Source organism: Stegostoma tigrinum, chromosome 8, assembly GCF_030684315.1.
Source record: "Stegostoma tigrinum isolate sSteTig4 chromosome 8, sSteTig4.hap1, whole genome shotgun sequence".
Taxonomy (NCBI): domain Eukaryota; kingdom Metazoa; phylum Chordata; class Chondrichthyes; order Orectolobiformes; family Stegostomatidae; genus Stegostoma; species Stegostoma tigrinum.
This window is the reverse complement of record NC_081361.1, coordinates 89,529,163-89,556,713: the sequence shown is the minus strand read 5'-3', so window position 1 is coordinate 89,556,713 and position 27,551 is coordinate 89,529,163. Positions and strand designations below refer to the sequence as shown.

Below are 27,551 nucleotides of genomic sequence, written 5' to 3'. Positions count from 1 at the left end.
TGCACAAAAATGTTAGCATATTCGGTGCAAATCTGGTTTCCATTGCTGATCCATGCATCTGGGTGAAAAACTGGTTGTCGAAGGTGAAGATGGTTGTGGATGAGGATGAAGTGGATGAGTTGTAGCATGGCATTTGGAAATTTGCTGCTGGTCGTATTGAGTACTGAGTCTGTTACAGCGATGCCGTTGTCATGGGGGATGCTGTTGTAGAATACCAAAACTTCCATTTGACAAGGAATGTTTCAGGTTCGATTGATCCGTGGGCGCTGAGTTTCTGTCAGAAATCTGTAGTGTTGTGACAGAAATGAGGCGTTCCCTGTACAATGAGTTTTGAGATGCCCTTGACATAGCCAGTGAGATTCTCACACAGGATTCCATCTGCTTGATACGGTGGGATGTCTAGGTTTGTTGGCTTTGTGTATCTTCAGAATACAGTAGAAGTCCCCTATGCGAGAAGCATATGGGATGAGGCTGCGTAGGATACTCTGATGAACTGGATGAAAACGCTTGATCAGTCTGTTGAGTTCATGGGTGTGTTCTGACTCCAAGTTGCTGTACAGCCAGACTCAAGAAAAGGCCTCACATCTAAAATGCATTGTCTAATTTGAGACGTCAACTCTGGTATACGAATAAAACGTTTAGTTATCTCAGGGCAGTGACTTGGAAGAAATTCTGGAATTTGCAAATTAATTCTTTCTAACTGATTAAATCTTAGGTTTATTCAACACATTCACATCAATTCCATGACCATTCAATCTTTTGCAAAAAATTCTGAGTCTGATGCCACCTCTGTCACTGACACCTACGGAAGTAGCAAGGCTTTGAAAGCTTGTGTCTTCAAACAAACCTGTGGAACTATAACCTGGTGTTCTTTGATTTTTTGATTATCCACCCCAGTCCTACACCGGCACCTTGACATCATTATAACAGCAATCATGCTTCAAAAGCATTTTTTGGGTTACGAAGTTCTTTGGAATGTTTTGGGATTGTAAAAGAAACTACATCAATTACAGTGCATTTCAAATGCTCACTCTTATATTTCTGGGATTTTCAGCACCCTCAAATGTTATTGCTCCACCTTTGGTGGCCATGCCCACAGCTGCCTAGGGCTTAATTACTGATGTTCCCTTCACAAACATCTCTGCCTTTCTATTTTTCTCTAAAACTCCTCTTTGACAAAACTCTTTGGTCACCCAGCCTGACAACTCCAAATGTACTTCAGTATAAAATCTTGTTTGATAATATTCCTGTGAAGCTTAGGTAATTTAATACAGTAAAGGCACTATACAAGTGGAAGTTGTCATCGTTATTCCAATTGCCACTCAAAAGTGTTCTGTTTATGAGTGAGGAGAGATACTGATGTAAATGCATAATGTAAATGCAAACATTATTAGGTCTCAATAGGTTTAATTACATTTCAAGCTTACAGATCAATTTGCCAAAATGATCTTTTCATTTACAAAAACATTGAACAGATATTTATTAAATGTAACTCTCATAATTGAAAATACCCAATAATATTTATATCTAATACTCTAAATCAGCAAATAAATAAAACAAACTTGCACATCATCCTAACAAACTGTCAGTGACGTCAAAGATGATCTACTGTTTGGTTTTGTAAATTAATGCAAAACTAGACATTGTTGTTTTTCATGCTTTGCAAAGAACAATACAGCATTTTCTATGACTACTCTCAACTTGCTAGCAACCAGGTAAACTTTTCGTGATGTGACGGTCTGGCTAGTATCAGTGCAACTGTCTCCCAGCCTGAATTTGTAATTCGAGCTGAGAACATTGAAAAGGAATCTTGAAGTACCTTTCCCTCTATAGTTTGATAAAATTTATGGAATGCCAAATTAGTTTGGCTGCCCAGAATCTGAACTATTGCTAGGAAAATAAACTGTAGATTGAGAATATGTTTCAAAAAGTCAGGAAGTAAAACATTAGCTTTGCAAAGTGTGATTCAAAGTTAACTAGCTCTCCTGGGATAGTACACTCAAAAGCTGCTCTTATTGATGTTTACGATGGAAGACTACTAAAGATTTTTTAAAAATATTTTGAGAGACAGAACAAGATACATACAAAAATAACATTTAACCTGTGTCCATCACTCTAGAATTCTGCAGCTACAATTAACTGGATTTGCCCATTAAGAGCTGCTCTTTAAAGGAAATGCCAGAATGGCAGCTATTCATTGCAATTGTGCTTCAGATGGACCATGAGTATTGCCATAGAAGATCCACTAACAGTACATTCATGTCACATTTTCAGACACACTTTTCTTACTGGGCTAAACTTACCCTGGTTATTTCCTGGAAATGTTTAAGTCAATCACTTTAGACACAACACAAATACTCTACTTTTTCTCCAATTACAAATGTGGGCATATTGATTTTCTTATGTTCAATTTGCTATAAAGATAAAAATTCATATGTTCCACTTTAAAACATTTATACATTTTATGCTGTAAAACAGAGAACATTGATGAAAAAATGCATTTTATACAAAAACATTTAATTCTTAGCCAGCAAAGTAGAGGATTTATTAGCATACTGAATGCTGGTGCAACAGCAATTTGCATTCACGTAACACAATAAAATGTCTAATGGTGCTTCAAGGAACATTAGAAGACAAAATGAGTCACACCATCATGATACACAATTAACTATTTAGACAGCTCACCAAAATTTGGTTAAAGGTTAAATTTGGAGAGTGGCACGTAGGTTTAGGAAGGATATTCTAGTGCTTGTATCCTAAGTTGAAAAATTCATGGCTGGTAATGCTGAGGCAAAGAAAATTGAAGAGCTGTAAAATTGGGATGTTCAATTTTGCTAAAGTTCCTACCTAAATATTGGTTGTTGTTAAGGGTTAAAAAGAGTAGGAATTGTAACTGAGCACAAACATGGTAGAAAATTAACTTTGACCTGTACGTGGTTACCGTAGAGTAAGAATTTCCTGAAGCGATTTAAAGTCATTAAATATGCTAGGGCTAGGAAGAATATTGAATGGTAGAAGGCTGCATTAAACATTCAGACTTCTGTAAATATTAATTGCAATTGTAAATGTTATATGCAACATACACTGTTGGAACAAACTGATTTGGTTAACACCTTATGTAATGTGAACTTTGGATGCTCATACAATATATTTATATACATTTTATGAATTGCTTATTTGTGGGAAGAAAAAGACCAAAATTTTGAAGATTTGTTTTGTTCACTTATAGAAAGTGGATGTTGCTGGCTGACATTTATTGCCTATCCTTAAGCGTTAGCTCTGATTTTTCTTCACAGATGATGTCAGATCTGCTGAGCTTTTCCAGCAACTTCTGTTTTTGTCCCTGGGTGTCTCTGATTTATAGCACTACCCAAGGTCATACCATCAATTGTATAAGTCATGTCCTTGTTTGTGTTACCAAAATTCAATACCTCACATTAAATTCCATCTGCCACTCCTCAGGCCATTGACCCAATTGATCAAGATTTCTTTGTAATCTTAGATGACTTTCTGCATTGTCCACTATACTACCAATTTTGGTTTCATTTGCAAACTTACTAACCATGCCTCCTATATTCTCATCCAAATCATTTATATAAATGACAAACAAAAGTAGATCCAATATTAATCGTTGTGGAACACCAATGATTACAGGCCTCCATTCTGAAAAATAATGCATCACCACCACCTTCTGTCTCCTACCATAAAGCCAATTTTGTATCCAATTGGCAAGCTCACCCTGAATCTCGTGTGATCTAACTTTACTAATTGGTCTATCACACAGAACCTCATCAAAGGCTTTACTGAAATCCAAGTAAACAGCGTCATCGGCTTGGTCCTCATCAATCCTTTTGGTTACCTTATTAAAAACCTCAATCAATTTGGCAAAGTGCAAGCAGACAGGACTAGTTTAGTTTTGGAACATGATTGGCATGAACTGATTGGACCGAAGCCTCTGTTTCCATGCTGTATGACTATATGATTCTATAAGCCACGATGCCGTTGACTACCAGATTGTTGCCCAGGCACACCAGCCACCTCTTGGCCAACTGCTAAAGCTCTCAGCTACTGCCCCTCCAGAAGGCAAGCAGAGAAAAGAAAAAACATTTAAAAATAAAACAGCAAGAAGAGAAGCTAGAAAAGCGGTCAGAGCAGACGAGCTTCAGCTCAGGAGACCCCCTCTGCTGCCATCTTGTATTGTTATCACCCTCTTGGCTTATCCTTCTTTTCTCTCTTTCTCGGCACCCTCTCCACGTATTCTCTTCGCTCCTTCACCAACCCCACCTCCCTTCATCAGCATAAAACCACCCTTCCCAGCCGTTTTCAGTTCTGAGGAAGGGTTACTGGACTCAAAATATTGACCCTGCTTCTCTCTCTATAGGTACTCCCAGACCTGTTGAGTTTCTCCAGCACTTTCTGTTTTTGCTTCAGATTCCCAGCATCCACAGTTCTTTGATTTGCATCAGTTTGTGTTGCACTGGGAGTCAATGACATTATTCATTTCCTTGTCAATCTTAAACCAACTGAACACTGTACAAGGTAAAGCTTTATCATATAAAAGTCACCTTAAAATGTTTACATTCATAAAAATAATTGTTATCGTATGGCTGTCAACCCCCCCAGAGTGTTATTGGAGTCTCCAGCACTTAAACATTTCCTCCAGTTCTTCCTGTAAAGTTTTCAGATATTTTTAATCATAGTCTTTTAGTTGTAGTGCATGCTTACTAGTTTATAATTAACTTTTGGTTGGTTCATGGAGCCAAAGAAACAAAACCTGCATTATTTATCAATAGATGCTGTTAGTTCTTTCTGAATGGGTGAACTGGCATCGTCTAGATGTCCTTCTTCATCCACAATTGTCTTGTGACTACGCAGAAATGCACACAAAAAGGAAAAACTATCAAAAGTTATAATTATCCCACAGAGTTTTATGATTGTATGTTACTGTTATAATAAACTGAATTTTATGTTACTTTAATCTTTTTCTAACAATCATTCTCATCATCTATTTTTCCTTAAATCCTTTGACTCATAGAAGTGTTGCAGCATTCTTAATACCAGGTGCATACCAGGACCTTATCTAAGTCTATATGTTTTATGATAGGGACCTATATTGAGCCATTGTTCAGAGAAGGCATTGCACATGATCCACTCCTTATTGTTACATACTCTTAGAGAACAGATATCTGATTATAATCAATAACATTGTCCATTTGTGTGATATTTCTAAGTAGACATAGGCTTCTAGTAGACATAGGCTTCACAGAACGACAAATTGAAGAAAACTGTAGACAGCAATTGTGACCTCAATACATGGCTTTCTTTGACATCACAAAGGGTTTTTACTCTGTCAAGAGTACACTAGACAGACACTAGACTTCCCTCCTCAAATTTTGTTGCCTGCAGAAATTCATCATAATCCTCAATATACAAACCACGATTTTCACCATCAGATCCACCACAGACCCAATAGGGATGCCAAGCAAGGTTGTGTCATTGCAACAGAGCTGAACTCCACTTTCTTTCCTGTCGCATTCCACCCTATAACCATGGAGCTTCCTACTGATGTGAAACTAATGTACAGGCCAAGCAGGAAACTGTTCAATTCGTGTCGCCTTCAGTCCAGAACCAAAACAATGCCAATTACTGTTGTTGTACTGCGGTAAGCAGATGTTCCTAGCATGTGTGCATAGTCAGGGGCCAGGCTCCAAACTGTTGTTGATGTATTCACAGAGGGATATCAGAGAGTGGGCCTTAGGTTCAACCTCTGATGGACAAACATTCTCTACCAGCCTGCTTCCAATGAACAACACTGCCTCCGCTGCAGGTTTGTTGGTTCAACATTGGGCTATTTAGTCACCTCAGGACCCATAATACCACAATGGAAGAAAATTATCCCCGATCCCAAATGACTATCTAACAACAAGAGAAAGCTTTTGACATATTAAAAGCATCCAAAGGTATTTCACGAGGATGTATTTAAATGGAACGTGTAGCAGATCAGCAGTAAAATCTTGGTTCCTTCATGAGAGTATGATGATGAGATCAACTGTAATCTGCTCTCATTCACACTACCTTAAATCTCAGCATTTAGCACAAATTAGGAATCAGATTCGGAATCTTCCTAGTCTTTAGGCCTCAAATAATCATCACTTAAAGTTACAAATTCATAGTTAGAATTTGGAAATTGACAGTTTAAATATTATTTGTGAATTTTTGTATTTAAATTGAATTTGTACTTCTTGAAGTAGGCCCGAAGTAGAACAGAAACTGAAGTGAAAAGGGAACAGAACAGGTAAAGAGAGGAAACTGCTCTTCTCAGTTTGGAAAACAAAATTTCTGTCGAACCAAATCTGTTTGAAAGCTATAAAAGGACATAGATCAGTCCAAGTTGAATCGTAGCTGTCGATGAGTCTATGGGTGCGGTAGAAGACAGAATCCAGATGGAGAGAACAAGTTGCTGCAGCTATTTCTGCTACATGAAGATAGCATTTTTTTAAAATTGCCGTGTGATGTAGGCGTCACCAACATGACTAATATTTATTGACCATTTGTCATGGCCCAGAGAACATTTAAGAGTCAATCACATGGATGTGAGTTCTAGAATCGCATGTCAGCCAGAACAGCTGATGATAGCATATTTCCTTCCCTAGAAGGGATTAGTGAACCAGATATTTTTATCTAATGATAATCAACAAATCTAATTTTTATTTAATGACTATCAATTAAAGTAGATTTTATTCCGGATTTTCATTGAAATCAAATTTCATCATCTGTCATGGTAGGATTCAAACTCATATCCCTGGGGTTCTGGATTAATATTACCTTTATGGAATCACCTCCACTAGTGGATCTAGCCCGTTGGGACAAAGTTGAGCTGGTTTTATAGATGTGTTACTTTGGGTGAAAATTGTACCTGGGGAATTTGGTTTGGCTGTGTGTTAATGTTAGTTGAGGTCAGACAAATGCCTAGAATAATAGGAACTGAAATTCCTTTTGAGAAATACAGAGATTTGAAGGAATCTGCAACTGACTGCGAACACCAAAATCTGACTGGACTGCTGAGTTAACTTGTGAAATCATTTTGGATGCAGCTCATAGTTTATATTCAACCACAATGTGCCTGTTAATTAATGTTTAACTCATGTTAATTCTAGATGTTAGAGTATAGAATAGTTAGTATTTAGCATTTGCTAAACCATAGAATCTTGTGGCTTTATTCTTCTGAGACTTCTGGTATTTTGAATTTCATCAATTTTTCAAAAAAGTAAGTTAAGGGTCACTTCTGAGATTTTAACAATACTTCAATACAGAAATGTTACAGTTACACAGTGAGTTAATTACATGGCAGCATTGAGACAGTCCTGACAAAAGTCCCAAATGAAATGCCATCTGATTGTGAGCATAATGCAATACCCTTTCTTGTTCTTCCCACCTTATTGCAAGGATAGTATGGCAGCTCAGTGTTCAGCACTGCTGCCTCACAGCACTAGGGACCCAGGTTTGATTCCACCCTCAGGTGGCTGTCTGTGTGGAGTTTGCACATTCTCCCTGTGTCTGTGTGGGTTTCCATCAGGTGCTCTGGTCTTCTCCCACAGTCCAAAGATGTGCAGGTTGGATGAATTGGCCTTGCTAAATTTCCCATACTGTTCAGGGATGTGTAGGTTAAGTGTGTTAACCGTGGGAAATGCAGGGTTACAGGGAAAGGTAGTAGGGTAGTTCTGGGTGTGATGCTCTTTGGAGGGTTGATGTGGATGTTTTGGGCCAAATAGTCTGTTTCTACACTGTAAGGATTCTATGAGAATGGTTAACCATGCTATCCTCCATTCTGCATCAACTCTGTACAGTGTTGTTTCATTTACTTAAACTCTATACACATGGTTTCAATGCATTTAGATGCAACTGATGAAAGTCCAACACTGCCCTCTCCAAGAGGCTATTTTTGGTTCCCTCCCTTCCTTCTTCTGTGGTTATCCCTCAGTAGCATAGACTAGTGGTACAGTATTGCTTCCCAAATGTATACCAATGACACCCAATATGTCTTGCTGTACACTTCTCTCAACCCATAACAGCCTCTATTCTGCCATTTTAGCTGTCTCATATTAAATATAATTACTTAGAATTTACATTAATGGAATAAGTTATTAAGTCCAACTGATGTATGCCAATATTCACTTTCAGTCATCTAGCCTTCTCAGCATTCTTTGCTATTCCTGTTTATCTGATGTGTAACTTGAGATGTGCCCTCACATGCTTTGAGGCTACTCCACAAATATTGACCCCTGTGGTAGCAATTTCTAACCACTCTTTGGGGAAAGGAATTTTTCCTGAATTCACTATAGGATTTATTGCTTATAATATTATATGAATGAGCTTTAAACCTGTTCAGCTTATGTTTGGGAAGACTAACATCATTGTTCTCAGCACCTGTCACAAACTCTGTTCCTTCAACACTAATTTCATCATCCTCCCTGGCCTGCCGCTCAGGCTAAATGAGATGGTGTGAAGCCCAGACTTTCTGTTCAACCCTGAGTTTTGCTTCAAATCTACATCTATGTTGCTTCTGCAACGTTCCTGCCTTCCCACATCTTTTGGTCCTTTGGTCTTAAACTTGCACATCTGTTCTATATTTGATCTTATGATTAGTGGCAGAGCTTTTCATATCTCATACCTTGCTCTTTGGAATTTGCTCCTGAAATTCCCCTCCATTCTCCTTTAAAAGCTGTCTTAAAAGCCTCCTTGCTCAGTTGTAAACTTTCTCCTCTGCTTGGTATTCCATTTGTCTCAACACTCTTCTGAAAAGAGCCTTTGAATATTTTGCACTTTGGAGGCATTATATAAATGAAAGCTGTTGTTCTATTCACTGGTTTAACACAGTTCATTTAATGCTTTTATGTTATCAGGCATAAGCAGACTGCAAGTACATGTAGTCTGTTGAATCCCCTCAGCAGTGACAATTAAGAATACTGTCTGCAGCATCTGCTCATGATAGCACTTGAGAGGGTAATTTTGCTGAAAATGCCTTCTTTCAGATGGTCTTTTGATCATCTGAAAGCACATAAAGATGAAGAATATGGATAAAAATCAGAAAAATATTAACCTTTTATAAAATTTAGACATTTCACATTTTGCACCAAAGAGAAAATTATTTCTTTGAAAGACCGATCAGGTTTTCTTACTGTAATAAGATGTAATATTTGAGCTGATGACAGGACGTTTTTCAGGGATGTGAGGAAGACAGGGTTTCTATAACCTTTGTGACAATGCAGTTCACCAGAATTTTACTGATTGTCCACTTTAAGTTACAGGGGCATATTAGCATAATCTAAAGGAAAAATATCAATGCTGACTGTTGTGTTTTTCCAGGTTACACCATAGCTTCCTGTTTTCAATTCAGCTCTTCAGCAGTTATGTTTTTTCTCTCTTTAAATGACCACTCGCACCTATTGATATACTAGCATTTAGCTATAACCCAAATTAAATTGTATTTGTACAAGGTGTATAAAACTAAACCCTGCACTAATGAATTGTCATGATAAAAATTCCTATAAATTACAACAAATAATTTCAGAATTGTTACTGTTAGCAGTGGTTTAGTTGGTAACAATCTCATCTCTGAGTCAGAAATGTTATGGCTTCAAGTACCAATCCAGGACTTCAGCACAAGAATCAAGACTGATTCTCGTCCAGCACTGTTAGAGGTTTCATATTTCAAGTGAGATTTAAATTGAGGTCCTGTCTGTCCTCTCAGAATGACTTAAAAGATCCCAGTGTTCCCTTCAGACTCTACAGCAATTGGAAATTCCCGGGCAGGCAAAAGCAAAATACTATAGCAGTAGAAATTCTGAAATAAAAAGAAAGTGCTAGAGAAATTCAGTATATCTAGCTGCATCTGCGAACACTGAAACGGGGTTTACATTTCGAATCAATATATTTAGTTATTTAGTTATATTGGTTCAGAAACTTTGTTTTTCTCTCTACCTAAATTTTTGTGGAGGGTTCACATGAGTTACCTCCTTTAGGTCACTTGTGGATGTGCAAAGGAATATTAAACCTGCATATTTAATGAATCAGTTGCACCAACAGTATATTGATTATATGACACTATTTTGAAGATACCAATATTTATCCCTCAATCAACATTACAGAAAACAGATTACTTGGTCATTGACTGTGGTTTGTGGAAGCTTATCGTGCATAAATGTGCTGTTTGCATTTTCTACATTGCAATGGAGACCACACTTCAAAAGTGCCTGTTTGGGTTTTGGACTACATAAAGTGCAGGTCTGTTTGGGTCTTGAAGTACACTGGTAGTGTCCCTTGCCTCAGGGCCAGTAGAAACTTGAGTTCAGGTCCCATCTACATCAGATGAGGCATGTCTGAACGGGGTGATTATAAAAAAATTATAAATGCAACTCAATTTAAAATGTTTCCAAGGTGACACAGAGTAGTGGAAAGAGAGTTGGCAGGTAGGTGTACTGTTGAAAGTTTGTTGAAGTGGAAGAGGTTTATCCGACCTCTGTTGGATTGACAGCCGCTGGAAACGAAAGGGCAAAATAAAACTGAGCAGTTAAAGCAAAGAACAACACACAAAAGAGGTGGGGATATTGATGGTGATTTGTTTGAAATGTGTTGGGAAGAGGGAATCACATGATGGGTTAGTTAGTACAGAGGGAAGGAGCAGGCGGGCTCTCCTCGGAGGGCGGAGGCTAACGTTTTTAAACACTTGGTTTGTGCCCATCCTCCTAAAGGAGGGAAAAAGAGAGAGAAGGAGACGGGAGAATTAAAACCTCCAAAAAAAGTGAAAAGTTTCCCGCAAGTTTGAGACAGCAAGACAGTAGCAACTCTCTTCGTAACCGAAGCTTAGGATTTGAACGTAAATGGCTAGCTGACGCTTAAAACTTTCCTCCCTTCGGGTTTATATTTTAAAGAAAGAAAATATTTTTTGGAGTTGTGTTTTTTTTAAATTGAGAGAGGTGGTGATTGTGGTGGTGGTATTGGGGGGGGGGGGGGGGGAGAAGGCTGTTGGGGGCAGCCACTGGCGGGGAGGATGCACTGAGGTAGGACTTTTTTTCGAAAAAGAATTTTTTTTTAAAAAAAGACGTAAATAAACAGTCCCCTCCCAACAACTCGCCTGTTTGAATATTGGAAGGAGGGAGAAGATTGGGCTCTCGGCAGCACCGTCGTCGGCCGAACCGGAGGAGAGAGGGAGGCCAAGATGGCGGCGGATCCAGTCCAGGTAAAGAGGCTTCAGCTGTGACTGAGGGAGGGAGAGGGGGGGGCGCATATACATATACACACACACACACACACAGTTTGAGTATGTATGTATGTATGTGTGAGTGAGTGAGTGAGAAAGAAGGGGGGGGGGGAAATAAGGGAAGACGATGAGGCTTCTCAGGACAAGATAGAGAGGCAGAGGGTGTGGGCAACTCTGTTCGGCTTTCACACTTTTTCTTCAAATCTTCCAGTAAAATGTGTTTTTCTTTTGTGTATGGTTTACTAACTTTTCTGGTTTTTTTTGAAAACGGTAGATTTTTTTTCCTCCCCTTCAAATGTTTGCCCTCGGTTTTTTTTTTCAAGTTTACAAACTCTTCTCACAACAACCAACCAAGGAAAACCAGCTACAGTAGTTTTCTCCCTTCACCTTCCCCCTCCCCAAAGTTAAGAGGGGTAGAGAAATTATATTTGTGGGGGGGGGGAAAGAACAAATATTGCGGATGATTTTAGTCGCATTTTTATGTTTTTCTTGTAAAAAAAGAGAATTGTGTGTTTGTGGGCAAGCTTTCTTTTTTTGGTCGATTTGTGTGTGTGTGTTTTTTTTATTTAAAGTTTTTTTTTGATGAAAAGGAAAAGTCAGGAGTCCTGTTGATGCAGAAGAGCCTGACCTTCCAGGCCTTGAGTTAGATTTTAATATCAGCCACTGAAGGGGGGCGCGGAGGTTGGTGATGAAGGAAAACTGGTTAATTGTTGTTGGACTCTTGGCCGCCTGCCCAGCACCGAGTCTCTCGTTTCTTTAATATCCTTTAATGGAGGCGTAAAGCGAGTTTGCAAATTCTTGCTTTGAGAACAGTTTGCTTTCTAACTTAAATCTTCAGCTCTGTTTCACCTTCACGTTACCTATTTATGGATGCATGTCACTTTTAGGTATGGAGGGGGGTAGAGCAATGTGGGCATCATTCGTTTTCTTTTTCAGATTTGGCAGAAATAGACTGGTTTAATGTATTTAAGCTAATTAGTTGTTTAAAATTAGCCCCCTTATCGTTCTAATTGATTTCAGTAGACTGAGGCTTTGGCTTTTGGGACGTGATATCTTTTGTACTGACTGCATCAATTGGATTGATACATTTTTAATGAGTTTTCAGAATTGTATACTTCTTCAGTCATAGAAGAAACAAATATAAATGTTCCTCCAAAGGTCAAAATTACACAAAGGCTAAAGGCTGTCTTTCTGCAACCAGACATAAGAATCATTACAAACTGATAAGCACTGAAATCTTACTCAGGAAATCATCGGGAAACTAAAACTTAGAAAAGAATTAGCATGGAGTTTTGATCCAACTACTTGAATGATCTCATGTAATTGGAACCTACTCCTGTAGTAAATTCTGCAAATGCACTGTTTAGGTTATCAAATGTCTTTACAATAAATGTATATAGGCATAACTCGGTGTGTGTTACTTTGTAGTAAAACATTCTTTTCCTGTCAGCTGACATTACAATCCAAGACTAATGTCGCAATCTTGTGGATAAAACACACATCTTCCTGTCATGCGGCACAAAGAGGATCAGAAAACCTCTTTGTGACAGAGTTTCCTTATTGTAATCGTTAAATAGTTAATGGAAGATCAGGTCAGCCTAAATATTTATGAGATGAGGAGCTAAATACAAAACTACATATAAATTTTAAGGTGTGTTAAGATGAACAGGAACCACTTGACAGACATGAGAACCTGTTACTACATCTGTCTCAAAATCTATTATCTTGAGCTGTTACAAGACAGGCTTAATAATACTCATTTCTTTATTTAGAAAAAATTGACTGAGTTTGTTAATTCTCAAACTCTTGTGATTTGACCTATTACATATTTTGTTTAATGTTGTTTCAGTATGCTGCCCATACCATGCTCATTTATTGACCATTGTTATTTTAATGATGTCGATTAACAACAGAAAATGTTATTTATAACTGTCATTTTGCTCCCAAATGATTCTGCACAAAGCACACTTGTTAATGAACGTATCAGTTTCTGACCTTTATGATGGGGCGAAGGTCCATCATGTCAGAAGTGGAGACATTCACTGATTACACAATGTTCAGCACAGCTTGCAACTCTTCAAACACTGAAGCAATTCTTTCCAAGTGCCACAAGGCTTGGGCTGACCAGTGGCAAGAAATATTGCTTGGCATGTGTTGAAAATGCCATTCACTTCATACACGAGCAAACCTTAGTCATTGCCATCATTGCCCCTTGATATTCAATAGCATTACCATTTCAGAATCCTCTCCTACCTACATAAGGATACCCTTGACCAGAAACTGAAATGGATTGTGGCTCCAAGAGCAGGTCAGAGACTAAGAATACTTCAGTGAGTAACTTGCCAACTAACTCCCAAAAGCCAGTCCACAAGGCACAAGCCAGCAGTATAATTCAGTAGTACCGCTTGCCTGGATGAGTGCAGTTCCAACAATACTCAAGAAGCTTGCACTATCCAGGATAAAGCAGTCCACTTGATATCCACAAAGACACCCTCCACCTCTGATACAGTGACAGAAGTGTTTTACTATCAGTGGTAGAAATTCACCAAGGCTCCTTAGTGCGTTGCATACCCTTGAGCATTGACATCTTGATGGACGTGGGAACACCACGACTTGCAAGTTCCTCTCTCAGCTAGTCACCACCCTGCCTTGAAAATTTATCAATGTTACTTCAGCCTCACCGGGTCAAAAGTCTAGATTTCCCTCTGTAATAGCATTGTGGGTGTACCTATTCCAGATGGACTGCAGATCAAGAACGTAGCTCACCACTAGTTTAAGGGCAGCTGGGGATAGAACATGAATATTATCCCACCTTGCGCTTCCGTTCCCAAGATTAAATTTTTACAAATATTTCTGATAATGTCCAAATCAGTTTAATATACTTGTAATATTTGCTTTTAGTTTTATAACATGCTAGTAAACAGTAACAGATCTCAATATGTATGGTAATCAATGACAAGAATAGCCAATGTGTAAAGGATAGCTTGGGAATTGTGTGAATATATTTCGAGCACAATAGATCCACTCTTAATGAGAAATAGAATTGGTAGTTAAATACCATAAGTGCATGTCTGCTAAGAGCGATGTCTTCTATTGTTTGAACTCCACAAAGATGTGCCTGATCTTTTCTTGGAAAGAAGTGCACAAAACGTGTGTGAACCATTCAGCAGCCCATTTCCAAACTGCCAGCATTTTAGCTTCAATGCTGAAGACCAATTTTGTCCCGTTGTTCTATCTATTTTTGTTAACTTGCTTCCCCTTTCAATCTTAAGGTCATGAATCCTTGTTATTACTTGATTCCACAGCTACCCATCACCATTCAATACGCTAATCAACTAGCTGTTGTTTGCGTCTGAACTGTCAGAACACAGGATTGGTGGGAAGCCATTTATCCTGTGACCCTGGGCTGTTGTCTTCGAGAGATTTTAGTTCATCTAGGAATGTACTCTAACTGATTTTTAACCTGGCTTCCTATTTTGTATGTTTTTTAAAATCAGATTTAAAATTAATAATTGATTTAATGACAATTGCCTTTTTGATCTGAATGGTTTGAAGTTCCTACCAATCTTTTTAGAAGTATTTCCTAATTTCATTCCTAAAAGGTCTGACTCTAATTCTGAGAGTAAATTACTTCAGATGCTGGAATCTGCACTGAAAACTAAAAATGCTAGAAATCACAATGGTTCTCACAACATATGTGCAGGGAAAGCAAGCTAACATTTTGAGTCTAGATGACTTCAGAGCTGTTTCAGCAGTTCTGAAGAGTTATCTAGACTCAAAATTTTAGTTTTGAAATCAGATGCTGCATGACCCACTGATTTTTTTTTCAGCTTTTGTTTCTGACTCAAATTCATTTGGGCTGTTCCAATCATTATCATTCTAATGCATTAACCAATCATCAGCAATAATTTCTTTCCTATCTACCTATGTTCTCCTTAGAAACATTTTTGAACTTAAGTTCAGTAAATTGCAGTTTGGGAGTTGATTGCCTAAATTGTTTGCACTCTCAAATCCTGTGAATCCTTCCTAAGATTGTGATACTTGATGCTTTGATACCTGAAGTATTACAAGAATTGATTGAGATGGGAGAAGTTGATATAAAAGCCAGGGTTCCATTAGCCTTGAGTTCACACTTACCTATTTTGAAATTCATTAGCCACTTTTTTTTTTGTTTGCTTAATTTGAGCATCTCATTTGCAATATTGCACTCCTATCTACACAACTTACATTTCTTGAGGGCTTTTGTGGCACTGTAGCATCTGTATCTCTGAGCCAGAGACCTTGTTTGAATCCCACCTGTTCCAGAGATATCATAATGCTTTTGAACAGGTTGAATAAAAATATCTAAAATGTTGCCTGAGGCTGATCTTGTAGTTGGCCATGGATACAGTAATTAAAAGTGTCTATTTATGGCTTCTGTACTGCAGTGATAGTGTCTTTCCTGACTTAGAGTCGTAGAGATATACAGCATGGAAACAGACCCTTTGGTGCAACTTGTCCATACCGACCAGAGGTCCTGTATAAATCTAGTCCTATTTACCAGCATTTGGCCCATATCTCTCTCAACCCTTCCTATGCATATACCCATCCAGCTGTATTTTTTTTTAAGTAGTGTAATTGCACCAGCCTTCGCCACTTCCTCTGCAGCTCATTCCATGAACACACCACCCTCTGCAAAAGTTGCCCCTTAAGTCCCTCCCTTTATATATCTTTCCTCTTTCACCTTTAAACCTATGCCCCCTAGTTTTGGACTCCTTGCCTACTGCCTCTTAAGCCCTTGGAGATGATCTGGTCCAAAGGGGTTTATAACACTTTAGTCCCAATAGCTTAACTGTTTCTTTTTTTTTCTTTATTTATTCATGGGATGTGGGCATCGCTGGCCAGGCAGCACTTATTGCCCATCGCCCATTGCTAATTGCCCAGAGGGCCGTTCAGAGTCAGCCACATTGCTGTGGATCTGGAGTCACATGTAGGCTTGGCCAGGCCAGGTAAGGATGGCAGTTTCCTCCCCTAAAGGACAATAGTGAACCAGATGAGTTTTTCTGACAATGAATCCATGGTCATCATTAGATTCTTAATTCCAGATATTGATTGAATTCAAACTCCGCGATCTGCTGTGGTGGGATTCGTACCCAGGTCCCCAGAACATTTTGTGGCTCTCTGGATTAACAGTCCAACGATACTACCAGTAGGCCATTGCCTCGCCCTTATGTGATAATTTTCAAAATTAGCTTTCTTGGAATGCCTGACGTGGTCATCTCTGCTGTAGAGTTGGGCTCAAAGTAAATGTTCAACATATATGCCATTCCCTTATTTTCGTTGACAATGACCAGATACCAATTTTTAGCTCTGATCACAACATTGGCAAGCAATTTAACCATGAGATCGAAGCCTTATTCTGTTTCTATTTGAGATCTGCATGCCCACTTTTAATAGTGCATGTGACAGTAGCCAAGTGACCATGGTTAACTCTAGGAAACCCTCTACATTTTCCCGAATGTGAGTGAATCCTATCCCTAAGAATCTTCTCCACTAATTTCTCTACAACTAGCGCAAGGCTCACTGGCATGTAATTTCCTGGATTATTCTTGTTGCCCTGATTTAAGCAAAGGGACAGTGTTGGCTATTCTCCACTCTCTGGGATCTCTCCTGTGACTAAAGAGGCCACAAAGATTTTGTATAAGGTCCCAGCAACTTCCTTGTTTACCTCCTGCAGCATTCTGGGATAAATCTGATCAGGTACTGGGAACTTGTTTACCTTATTGCTTCTTACAACACCCAATACCACCACCTTTTATTTAAAGTGACATGCCCCAGAATATAAATATGCCTCTCCTGAGACTTCCTTGCACTATGTTTTCCTTCTTTGTGAATATTGATGCAAAGTTTTTTTTTAAGGGCCTTACCCACTTCCTGCAGCCCCACCCTTAAATTCCCTCCTTTGTCCTTGAGTGGACTTACTGGTATAGCTGGTATTTAGGTTCTGTATCTAGAACTGCATCCTTACGCATGGGTGGAAGGAGCCCTTCATAAGTGAAATTGCTCCATTCCCTTCTCCAAGCGTAGTATTTAATTGAGTTACTGCTATAGTTCACTGCAATAGAATTTTGCAAATTTGACCTTAATAAACCAGTGCAGCTTTGCCCTTTTTTTCAGTAACTAATGTTAAAGGTTTGTAACACAGTTGTTAATTAATATCGAGAATTATCCGTTTTCTTTTCCCACACGTGGAGGTGATTTTACAATCAAAAACGTTTTTAAACCCAATTTTTGTATCTTTTAACAGCTCTGCACAGAGCAACTGTAGGCTATTAGAAAGTAACTGAGGATTTTTTCACTGGCGTGTCTTAAAACAATACGATCATTTGTGTGAAACATCATGAAAGGTATTGTAAACATTGTTCATTTGAGAAACTGGGTAAAGGATTTTTGTAACTAAATTGATTCTCTCCATTTCCAATTCCCAACTGTATGCTTCCAGAGCAGAAAGTTGACCAACAATATAATAAAGTGTGAAGCTGGATGAACACAGCAAGCCAAGCAGCATCTCAGGAGCACAAAAGCTGACGTTTCGGACCTAGACCCTTCAGCAGAGAGTGGGATGGGGTGAGGGTTCTGGAATAAATAGGGAGAGGGGGGGAGGTGGACCCAAGATAGAGAGAAAAGAAAATAGGTGGAGAGGAGAGTATAGGTAGGGAGGGGATAGGTCAGTCCAGGGAAGACGGACAGGTCAAGGAGGTGGGATGAGGTTAGTAGGTAGGAGATGGAGGTGCGGCTTGGGGGTGGGAGAAAAGGATGGGTGAGAGGAAGAACAGGTTAGGGAGACAGAGACAGGCTGGACTGGTTTTGGGATGCAGTGGGGGGTGGAGACGAACTGGGCTGGTTTTGGGATGTGGTGGGGGAAGGGGAGATTTTGAAGCTTGTGAAGTCCACATTGATACCATTGGGCTGCAGGGTTCCCAAGCGGAATGAGTTGCTGTTCCTGCAACCTTCAGGTGGCATCATTTGTGGCACTGCAGGAGTTGACCAACAAGTCAGGATAATAGTGAATCACAAACAAAAGCAAAGTCGCTGGAAAAGCTCAGCAGGTCTGGCAGCATCTTTGAAGGAAAAAACAGAGTTAACGTTTCGGGTCTGGTGACCCTTAGTGAATCACTTTCACCTCTGTCTTTGAAACCATGGCCAGCAGAGTGAAATGTAACAACTCCAATGGCCTCTGCTCTGAGCTTATAAGTCACCTGATGGCAGTGTTTTGTTGTCTGAGTTAGGAAAAATTGCAGGTGCTGGAGTCAGAGACAATAAGTGTGGAGCTGGAGGAATACAGCAGGCCAGGCAGCTTCAGAGGAGCAGAAAAGTTGACATTTTAGGTCTGGACCCTTCTTCAGAAATGGGGGAGGGGGAAGGGAGCTGGATAATAAATAGAGGGGTTGGGCTCAGGAACGTAAGTGGGATGGTGATGGATGAGTTGCAAGTAGGTGGTGGTGGGATAGGTAGGGCAGAAAGGTGGGAGAAAAGAGGGACACGTTGTGTCAGGTCAGGGAGGTGAGAGGGAGCATTGGATGTGAGATGCGGCCGGGGTCGGGATTTTTTACAACTGGTAAAATCATGCTTAGGCCATCGGTCTGCAGGCTCCCGAGGTGGAATGAGGAGTTGCTCCTCCAGTTTGTTGGTGGTGTCATTGTGACACTGGAGGAGGTCCAGGATGGGCATCTCGCCCAGAGAGTTGTGGGGGGAGGTGGGGGAAGGGTTTGAAATCATTTGCGACTGGGAGGTGTTGTCAATTGTTGCATACAGAGCATAACTGCTCTATGAAACAGTTTCCAAGTCTCCACTTGGCCTCACTGATGTGTCGGAGGCAGCGTCAGGAGCAGTGGATACAGTCGACCAAGTTGTGCACGTGAACCCTGGTCTTATATGAAAGGTTTGTTTTGTGCCTTGAATGGAGGGGAGGGGGGTGGTATAGGGACAGGTGTTGCCCTCCCTGCAGTTTCAGGGAAAGGTGCCGGGCGTCGTGGGGTTAGTGGGGAGTGTAGACTGGACGAGGGAGTCTCGGAGCGCTTTGTACGAAAGGCAGGTAGGTGTGGAGAGGGAAATATCTTTTTGATTGTGTGGTCCGATTGTAGGTGGTGGAAGTGGCTGGGAATGATACGATGGATGCAGCATTTGGTGAGGTGATTTGTGAGGACAAGGGGAGTTCTGTTTATTTTTGTTCGGGGGAAGCGGCTGTGAGGGCAGAGGTGTGGGAAACATAAGAGATGGAGTTGAGGGCATTTTCAGTCACCGGAGGGGAGAACTTGTGGCCCTTAAATAGGGGGATATCTGGGATGTTTGGGAATGGATTGCCCTATCTTGGGAGCAGACATGATGGAAGTGGAGGAATTGGGAGCAGGGGATCACATTCTTGCAGAAGGCTGGGTGAGAGGAGCTATAGTACAAGTAGCTGTAGGAGCCAGTGGGCTTGAAATAGATGTCAGTTTTGAGGTGGGCACCAGATGGAGATAGAGAAGTCCAGGAAGGAGAGGGAGATGTTGAAGATGGTCCAGGTGAATTTTGAAGTTGGGGTGAAAGTGCTAATAAAGCTGATGAACCGTTCAAGCTCCTCATGGGAGCACGAGGCAGTGCCGATACAGTCACCAATGTAGCGGAGTAAGGGGTGGGGGAATGATGCAAATGTAAGAACGGATACGGGACTGTTCCACATATCCTACACAGGCAGGCATAGCTTGGGCTGGTGTGGGTGCTCATAGGCCACTTCCGTTCATCCATAGGAAGTGGAAGTTGCTTCTTTTTGTTGTCATTTGGCTGCATTGTAGTTGCAGACTCTGGTGTCATAAGCAAGAATCTTTTGTATGAGTAAACAACATAAGATCTAATGTATTTTGGAAAACTAAAAAGAGCAATTTGGGAAATATTCAAGGGTGTAACTACTTATATTTGAGTTCTCTCAGATTGTCATGTTATTCAGAAACACTTAAGTGTTTTTATACAAAATATTAAGCACATCAGATAGGCTTAGTGCAGTGAAATGAACTTAGCTAAATTATAAACTCCTGGATAGAGGCACGTTTCCAAATTTAATCACTTTAGAAATGAGCAGAGTTTTTATGTAGTTAGTGGATAATATTTTTTTGGAACAGCTTTTCCTTTCACTATTGAGCTGTGATGTAATGTTTGTTTTGAATCTCCACGGAGTTTGACTCATTGCTTGGTACAGACAATCTTATTCAGTCATTTCTTATTGTGATTATGCTAACGCATAGCTTCTTGATTATCTCTGGTCTACATCAATAATATTCTAAGATTTTATATCCCCTTTAGTTAATGAAAATTAGATTTATCACTTCTCTATGGGCTTACTTGTAATGAGCTCAAATATTGTCTTAATGGCATTTTGATTCTCTGGTCTGGCATGAAAGCTGTAAGATTGTCATTTTGCCACCTGTAACGATCACTGTCAAAAGACTTTGACTGGTTACTGGATATTTTCGGTTGCTGTCAGTGGCCTACTATGGAGATCATACACAGTTAGAATTACAGCTAAGTCCGATAGACATCAAGATTGTGAATGGCCTGATACAATCTATTTGGGGAGGAGGTTAGGTGGAATCAGTGCTAAGTGTACGGAGACTTAGCAAGACTCTGTTTTGTATCCAGCCATGTGATGTCTGTACTTGAATTGGCAACACTGGCATATTGTAATGTAAGGCATCTTAAGTAACAGTGTCTCGCTTTTATAATATGGGATTACTGAACAGCCATTGAGAAGGGAAGGGGAGTGAAGTGAACCTGACACCTTGGAAAACCTCTTTTTCTTCAAAAGAAAGATAACTTACTCTTTATGATGCCAAGCCCAAATACCATATTTTTCTTGGACTTGTAGTCCCTGTCTTCTGTAGGTCAAGTCTATGCAGGGGTAAGTGAGCTAACCAGAATCGGAAGTGGTATTTTCTCTGATGTTGATGTGTTATCCCTGCTGACCTTTTTCACCCCATTAAGGTCTGTGGGTCTTCACTGAATTGCTTCCATTCTGATACATTCCATCATCTCCAGTGTTGTCCCTGGAGTTTCCCCAAAAAACTATGCTGGTCACTTTTTATTCTAATGTGATTTATTAGTACCTATACTACAGACTTGCTACTGATTCCACCCTCCTCCAAAGTTTAACCAAACTGTTTATTTGCATTTTTGCATCTTAGAATAAATAAGATGAAAAAGAAGTCTTAAAGCCGTCTCTACTCTGCTACAATGGCTACCCAACTTTAACTCTAACATTGCCAGCCTCCAGTCCCTTCCTCAGTTCATCACTTGTTGGAAACCTTCGCCCATAAGCCCACATCACTTGTTAATCTTGACTATTTGTCATTCACTTGGCCTGCCTCAAAATCCAGAAACCTCAAACTCTGGATGATTTGTTTTCAGCTTTCCCAATACCTAACTTTTCAAAAAAAAATTATATCCCTTTTGTAGCTATGCTTTATATTAGCCACATATTTCTCAAGCCATGCAGTGCTCTCTCTTATCTCTTCATTCTTCTGATCATGGCTGTTCTGCATGTCTTCTTTACTGTCAACTGTTTCTGTGCTCTAGTGGAATTCTATCCTAAACCTCTTATTTTCCATCTTCCCACTCCTCTGTTAAGACTGTTCTTTCAAGACTCACTGCTTCATCAAGCTTTGATTGCTGGTCCAAAGCCAGAGAAATTGGGAGGGAATTTTTTTGTTTTCATTACCTTTTCTGATTTTCTTTGTTAAAATCCATGTATATAGTGTCTTGTATCTAAAGGAAAAGAGGCATTGTTTTATTTGAAATCAGTAACTTGTTTGTTAGCATGCTGGCACAAACATCTTTTTTTGCCTTTCTGCTTAGCAGTCTCTTCAGTTTTGGCTCTTAGCTAACGATGATATCCAAGTCAAAAGTTAATAGTGCTTTTAGTCGAACTTCTGCTAGTCTTGGTTTTGGTCTGCTACTGGAGTCCTTTAAGCAAATTCTATCCTCATCACCACCTTAGTGTTGACTTGCTGTTACCCCTTTGATTTGACAGGTTACCTGCAATGGCAATATAAATCTGATACCACTTTTTTTAAAAACAGTCAAGTTTGAGAGTGATGTATGCTGCTCTGTAACACTTGATTACAGCTGACGCTGATAAAGGGCCTGGACCAATGATTTTGTTGATATCTGTATGCAGACTTGGCATGACACCTTGACCATTAGCACATTGGTTTTAATAAAAACCAAGAGAACTGCAGATGCTGTAAATAAGGAACAAAAAGAAAGTTGCTGGAAAAGCTGAGCAGGTCTGGCAGCATCTGTGAAGGAGAAAACAGAGTTAGTGTCTTGGGTCTGGTGACCCTTCCTCAGAACTGTTCTGAGGAAGGGTCACTGGACCCAAAACGTTAACTCTGTTTTCTCCTTCACATAGGTTTTCTGGCTACAGCTATAGTAGCATGGTACCAGCCAGAAAGATAATGAAGTTGTCAGGATTTAAATGAAAAAAGCCTCGATTATAGTGATTGTAGGAACAGCCGATGCTGGAGAATCTGAGATAACAAGGTGAGAGCTGGATGAACACAGCAGGCTGAGCAGGAAAGCTGATGTTTCGGGTCTGGACCCTTCCAGACATTTTGAATTTATACATTTCCTTTAGTGTAGTCATAACATCCTGAAACAGCTCACAGAAGCATTACAAACAACATTTTGTACTGAGCCACACGAGAAATTGAAGCAGATGACAAATGGTTGATCAAAGAAGCAGGTTTGAAGTAAATACTTAAGAATGATTAAGGTTAAGAAGTAGCGGTCCATGGAATGAATTTTAGAACTTAGTCTTAGCAGTGAATATGTGGCTACCAATAGTACAGTTCTTTAAAAAATAGATATATTCAAGGCTGGAATTGGAGGAATGTACGTCTCTGAGAAGGTTTTGTAGATAGGAGATTTGGTAGCAAACTGAAGGAATTTGACAACAAAGACCAAATTTTAAAATCAGGAGATAATGGGAACTGCAGATGCTGGAGAATCTGCGATATCAAAGTGTGGAGCTGGATGAATACAACAGGTCAAGCAGCATCTTGGGAGCACAAAAGTTGACGTTTTGGGCCTAGACTTTCTGATGAAGGGTTTCTACCCTTCATCAGAAAGTCTAGGCCCAAAACGTCAGCTTTTGTGCTCCCAAGATGCTGCTTGGCCTGCTGTGTTTATCCAGCTCCACACTTTTTTTTTGTTATTTTAAAATCAGGAAATTGGTTAATTTTGAGCAAATGTAAGTCAGTATAGGCAAGTGGTGGATGAACCCTGTCCATGTTGGGATACAAAGAGTAAACTTTAGGAGGAGCTTGTGGAAGGTGAGGCTGGCTAGAAATATGTTGCAGTAGTCATACTTAGAGGTAACAAGCATTGATGGTTTCAGCAATGGGTGAAACTAGGTAGGGCCTGTCCTTTAGTTTTAATGTCAGCATGATGGTATCCTTGTTGGAAAATAGCATCAAATGAGACTTTTCAGCCCCATAATTTTTGAAGCTAATGGGGTTATGAGGATGCCTGTATTTTAAATAATGCTATAGAAAGGATATTATTACATTGGAGAGGGTTTCAGAAAAGATTTATCAGGATGTTGCTGGAATTGGAGGGTTTGAGCTATAAGGATAGGCTGGAACTTTTTTCACTGGTGCATGGGAGGTTGAGGGGTGACCTTTTTATAGTGGTTTATAAAATCATGAGAGGCACAGATAAGGTGAATAGGAAAGCAGTCTTCTTTAAGGTGGGGGAGTTCAAAACTAGGGGTTGACAAGGTGTAGAACTGGATGAGCACAGGCCAAGCAGCAGAAAATTTTCTGAAGAAGGGTTCAGATCCGAAACGCCAGCTTTCCTGCTCCTCTGATCCTGCTTGGCCTACTGTGATCATCCAGCTCTACACCTTGTTATCTCAGATTCTCCAGCATTGGCAGTTCCTACTATCTTAAAGTTAGAGGGCATATTTTTAATATGAGAAGGACTTAAAAGGGACAAGAGGAGCAACTTTTTCACACGTTGGTTTCTCTGAATGAATTGCTGAGAGTAGAAATGGGTGCAGGTACAGTTACATCATTTAAAAGACATTTGGATAAGTACATGAAAAGGAAAAGCCATGAGGGATAGGGGCCACACATTGGCAAGTTGAAGTAGTTTAGTTGAGGAAAATGTTCGGTGTGGGCTAGTTGGACCAAAGGATCTGTTTCCATGCTGTATGATTAAGTTTTGTGGGAGATGTGAAGTTTTCCTTGGTGCCTCTGTGTTTTACTGTTGATGGGGTGACTGCAGGAGGATTCTATGCTTTTATCCATCAGGAATACTGCAATCTTCAAACTGGTGCTGTGTCATTAGTGTTAAACCGCCTATCTTTCTCACACCTTTTAATGTAGAACAACTTTATTTTCCTTGCAAGGCAGTTTTACAAGTTGTTTTTCTAGTTGACGTTAGAGACTTCCATCTGCACTTCCAGTTCCTTCCACATGCATCCCTAAGAGTGGTTCCCTTAATCAGCAAATAATCCACAAAATTATGCATTTAGAATTCTGTAATTCTGCTGTTTTGGATAAGAGAGTATGTAGTGCTGTATCACAGAATGGGTGTAACAAAGGAGGTTGTTTGGCCCATTATATTCATGCTAGTTATCTGCAAGTGCAACTTGGCTCATGCTGCTCCACTGCAATTTCCTCGCAGCTGTTTTTACTCTTAGCTACTTACTCAGTTCCCTTTTAAAAGCTGAACGTATGGGAATTGATGCTCTGCCATTTTTCTTTTGTAATCCTAACTGTCCATCGCACAATTAATTAAACACAAATTTTCTATTTTAAAACCTAATTTTGGCATTACTTTGTCAACCTTTATTGTCTGTTATAAAGGCCCTTGTTTGATATACATTCAGTCCTTGGTATCGATTAGGAGGAATAAAAGTTAGATTTCTATTAAAACTGGTTTTGTTTAATAAATGTTAGATCTGGCTCAATCTTTGACAATAATTAAGCTTTGAAATTGAAATTGAGTTGTTTTGTAACTGACTACATTTCAGAAATAGTAATTTGCTGTAAAGTGGTTTGTGACTTTCAGAAATTGTGTAAGAAACTTTCCAAATGTAAGTCTTTTCTTTTTACTGAAAACAAAGTTGTCAACAGCACCTTGTATTTACCCAGTGCCTTTTAGTGTAATAGAACATTCTAGGCACTTCATAGGAGCATTATGCAACAAAATATTACACAGTGTAAGGAGATATTGGTAAAGATGCTAAAAGATAGATTGATTGCAGATAATTTTTTAAGTGAACATCATAAAGGAACAAAATAAGGTAGAGAAGCAAAGATGGTTAAGGAGGCAATTTAAATTTAGATTCCAGGCGGTTGAAGACATGGTCACCAATACTGGAATAATTTAAAATCCAGGACACAGGAGGTAAGAATTAGGGAAGTGTGGGTATAATGATTGAGAGATGGTTGAGTGTGGGTATGACTGTCAAGATGAGTAGAGAAAGGAAGAAGGTATGGTGTTTTTTTTTGAGATGTGTTGATATCAAAGGAACTGATGCTTGAATAACCATCTGTGATGACCCCACACCTGCAAGATTTGACAAAGTAAGTAGCTTATGGAAAACTTTTGAGTGCCAGCCTGGATGAAGTGTGCCAAACAAACTGGAAAATCTGTACAGTAATGGTCCTAGCCACTCTGCATGTGAGGTTGCATTTGTGAACCAGGACCAAGCCAAAAAGCTCAATCACTGATATGAACAGCATTTAGAAGCTTCTGAAAGTTAGATCACAGGCCAAAATGTTTGAAATTTGAGCTGCTGCTAGAGCTGGAAACCAAGCATTCTCACTATGTTGAGGCAGTACGCAACTGATTTGGGTTAGTCATTGTAGCCAGAACGCTTGACCTTTGATTACCAAGATGATTTTTTTTGGAGAGCATGAGTCTATCAGTGGTGGTCTAAGGAAACACTCCAAGGGCACATCCTGAATGTTTCACCTGGGAGTTTTATTATCGACTTTAACCCTTGGGAGAAATTCAGCCAAGATTGGTGCATGTGCTACAGCCAAATTAAAAATGGTGTAGCCACCTTCAAAAGCAGGTGTAGGTTAGAAGCAGAGAGAAGACAAAAGGAAATCTTGAGCCAATCACTCAACTCCATCACCTGTGATATCTTGTCCTATTTGTCATAGGATCTCCCAATACATATTGACCTTAGCAGTCACCTACGTATCCATTGAAACTCCACCAGACACCCCAGATAAATAGTGTTGTTATCTTTGCCTTGAAGGACAAACCATAAATCACTTTGAAGTATTGAAACATAAGGACTGATTTTGTAGTGGTGCTAATGCTGTAACTTGATGACTTGTAAGAAATCATATCAATTATATTCATAAATATGGTTCATTTCATAATTTATTCAACTGATTAAAGTTTAAGTGTATTTGTTGTGGTTCATTTGGGTACTTGAGGAATATGCTTTTTAAAGCAGTTTTATAATAGTGCCAGCAGATGTTTGTTGGGGGCCATTTTGAAAAGCAAGTCTTGCTGACTGAATCCGACAGGTGCATGTGAATTGCTACATGCTGAGCTGCATCAGAGACTCAGAAAGCCCTGCTCCAACCCCATTTGTCAATATCAAAAAAAACTTAGTGCTCATTCAGGTTTTGGAAGAGTAGCACATGTTTTGGTTTCCTGTGCTTGCACTGCAAAGTTGAAGTCCTAGCATGGCACAGATCATACGTTCAATTTTTCGCAGCTGTGATAATACAGCTGCGTTTAGCAATCTACATGTGACATACCAGGCAATTGTAGAAAGAGTGGTAAGTCTGTCCCAATAAGTTGTAGCTGATCTGTTTCCCAACGCCCTGTATTCCCTTTGCTCCCTCTTTAAAATCCCTTGGTTAGCAAAACTCTATCTTTGAAATTTAAAATTAATAAATAAATGTACACTTTGTGTATGCATGAAGATGAAAGATGGCATGTTCCTTAAACTTGTTTTTTGCAAGTGAGGGGTGGAATAGAAATGGATGATGAAATATTTACAGCAATCAACATGAATTCATTACAGAAAGGTTGTGTCAGACTAATTTGATTGACTGTGATCAATCGGATATGGAATCACTTAACCCTGACTGTTGCAGGCCGCTTATTCTGTTTAGCATGCAGTTAGTCCTGTGGTGTAGCTGCAGAGGATTGACACCTCAATTTTAGGCATGTCTGGTACTACTCTTGGCATGCTTGCCTACTATTTTGTTTTCATTTGAACCTGTTGTTGTCCTGGCTGGAT

At 39.6% G+C, this 27,551-nt stretch overlaps 1 protein-coding gene across 1 annotated transcript in view; it reads left to right on the top strand.

Moving 5' to 3' along the window:
• Nucleotides 1–11,038: 11,038 nt before the first annotated feature.
• The window catches only part of LOC125456412 (serine/threonine-protein kinase N2-like), a 116,999-nt gene continuing 100,486 nt past the window's right edge, over nucleotides 11,039–27,551 (top strand). Inside the window, exon 1 of the mRNA XM_059648102.1 lies at nucleotides 11,039–11,239. Coding sequence (XP_059504085.1) covers nucleotides 11,219–11,239 — 21 coding nt within the window. The 5' untranslated portion in view covers nucleotides 11,039–11,218. The remainder of the gene's footprint in view (nucleotides 11,240–27,551) is intronic.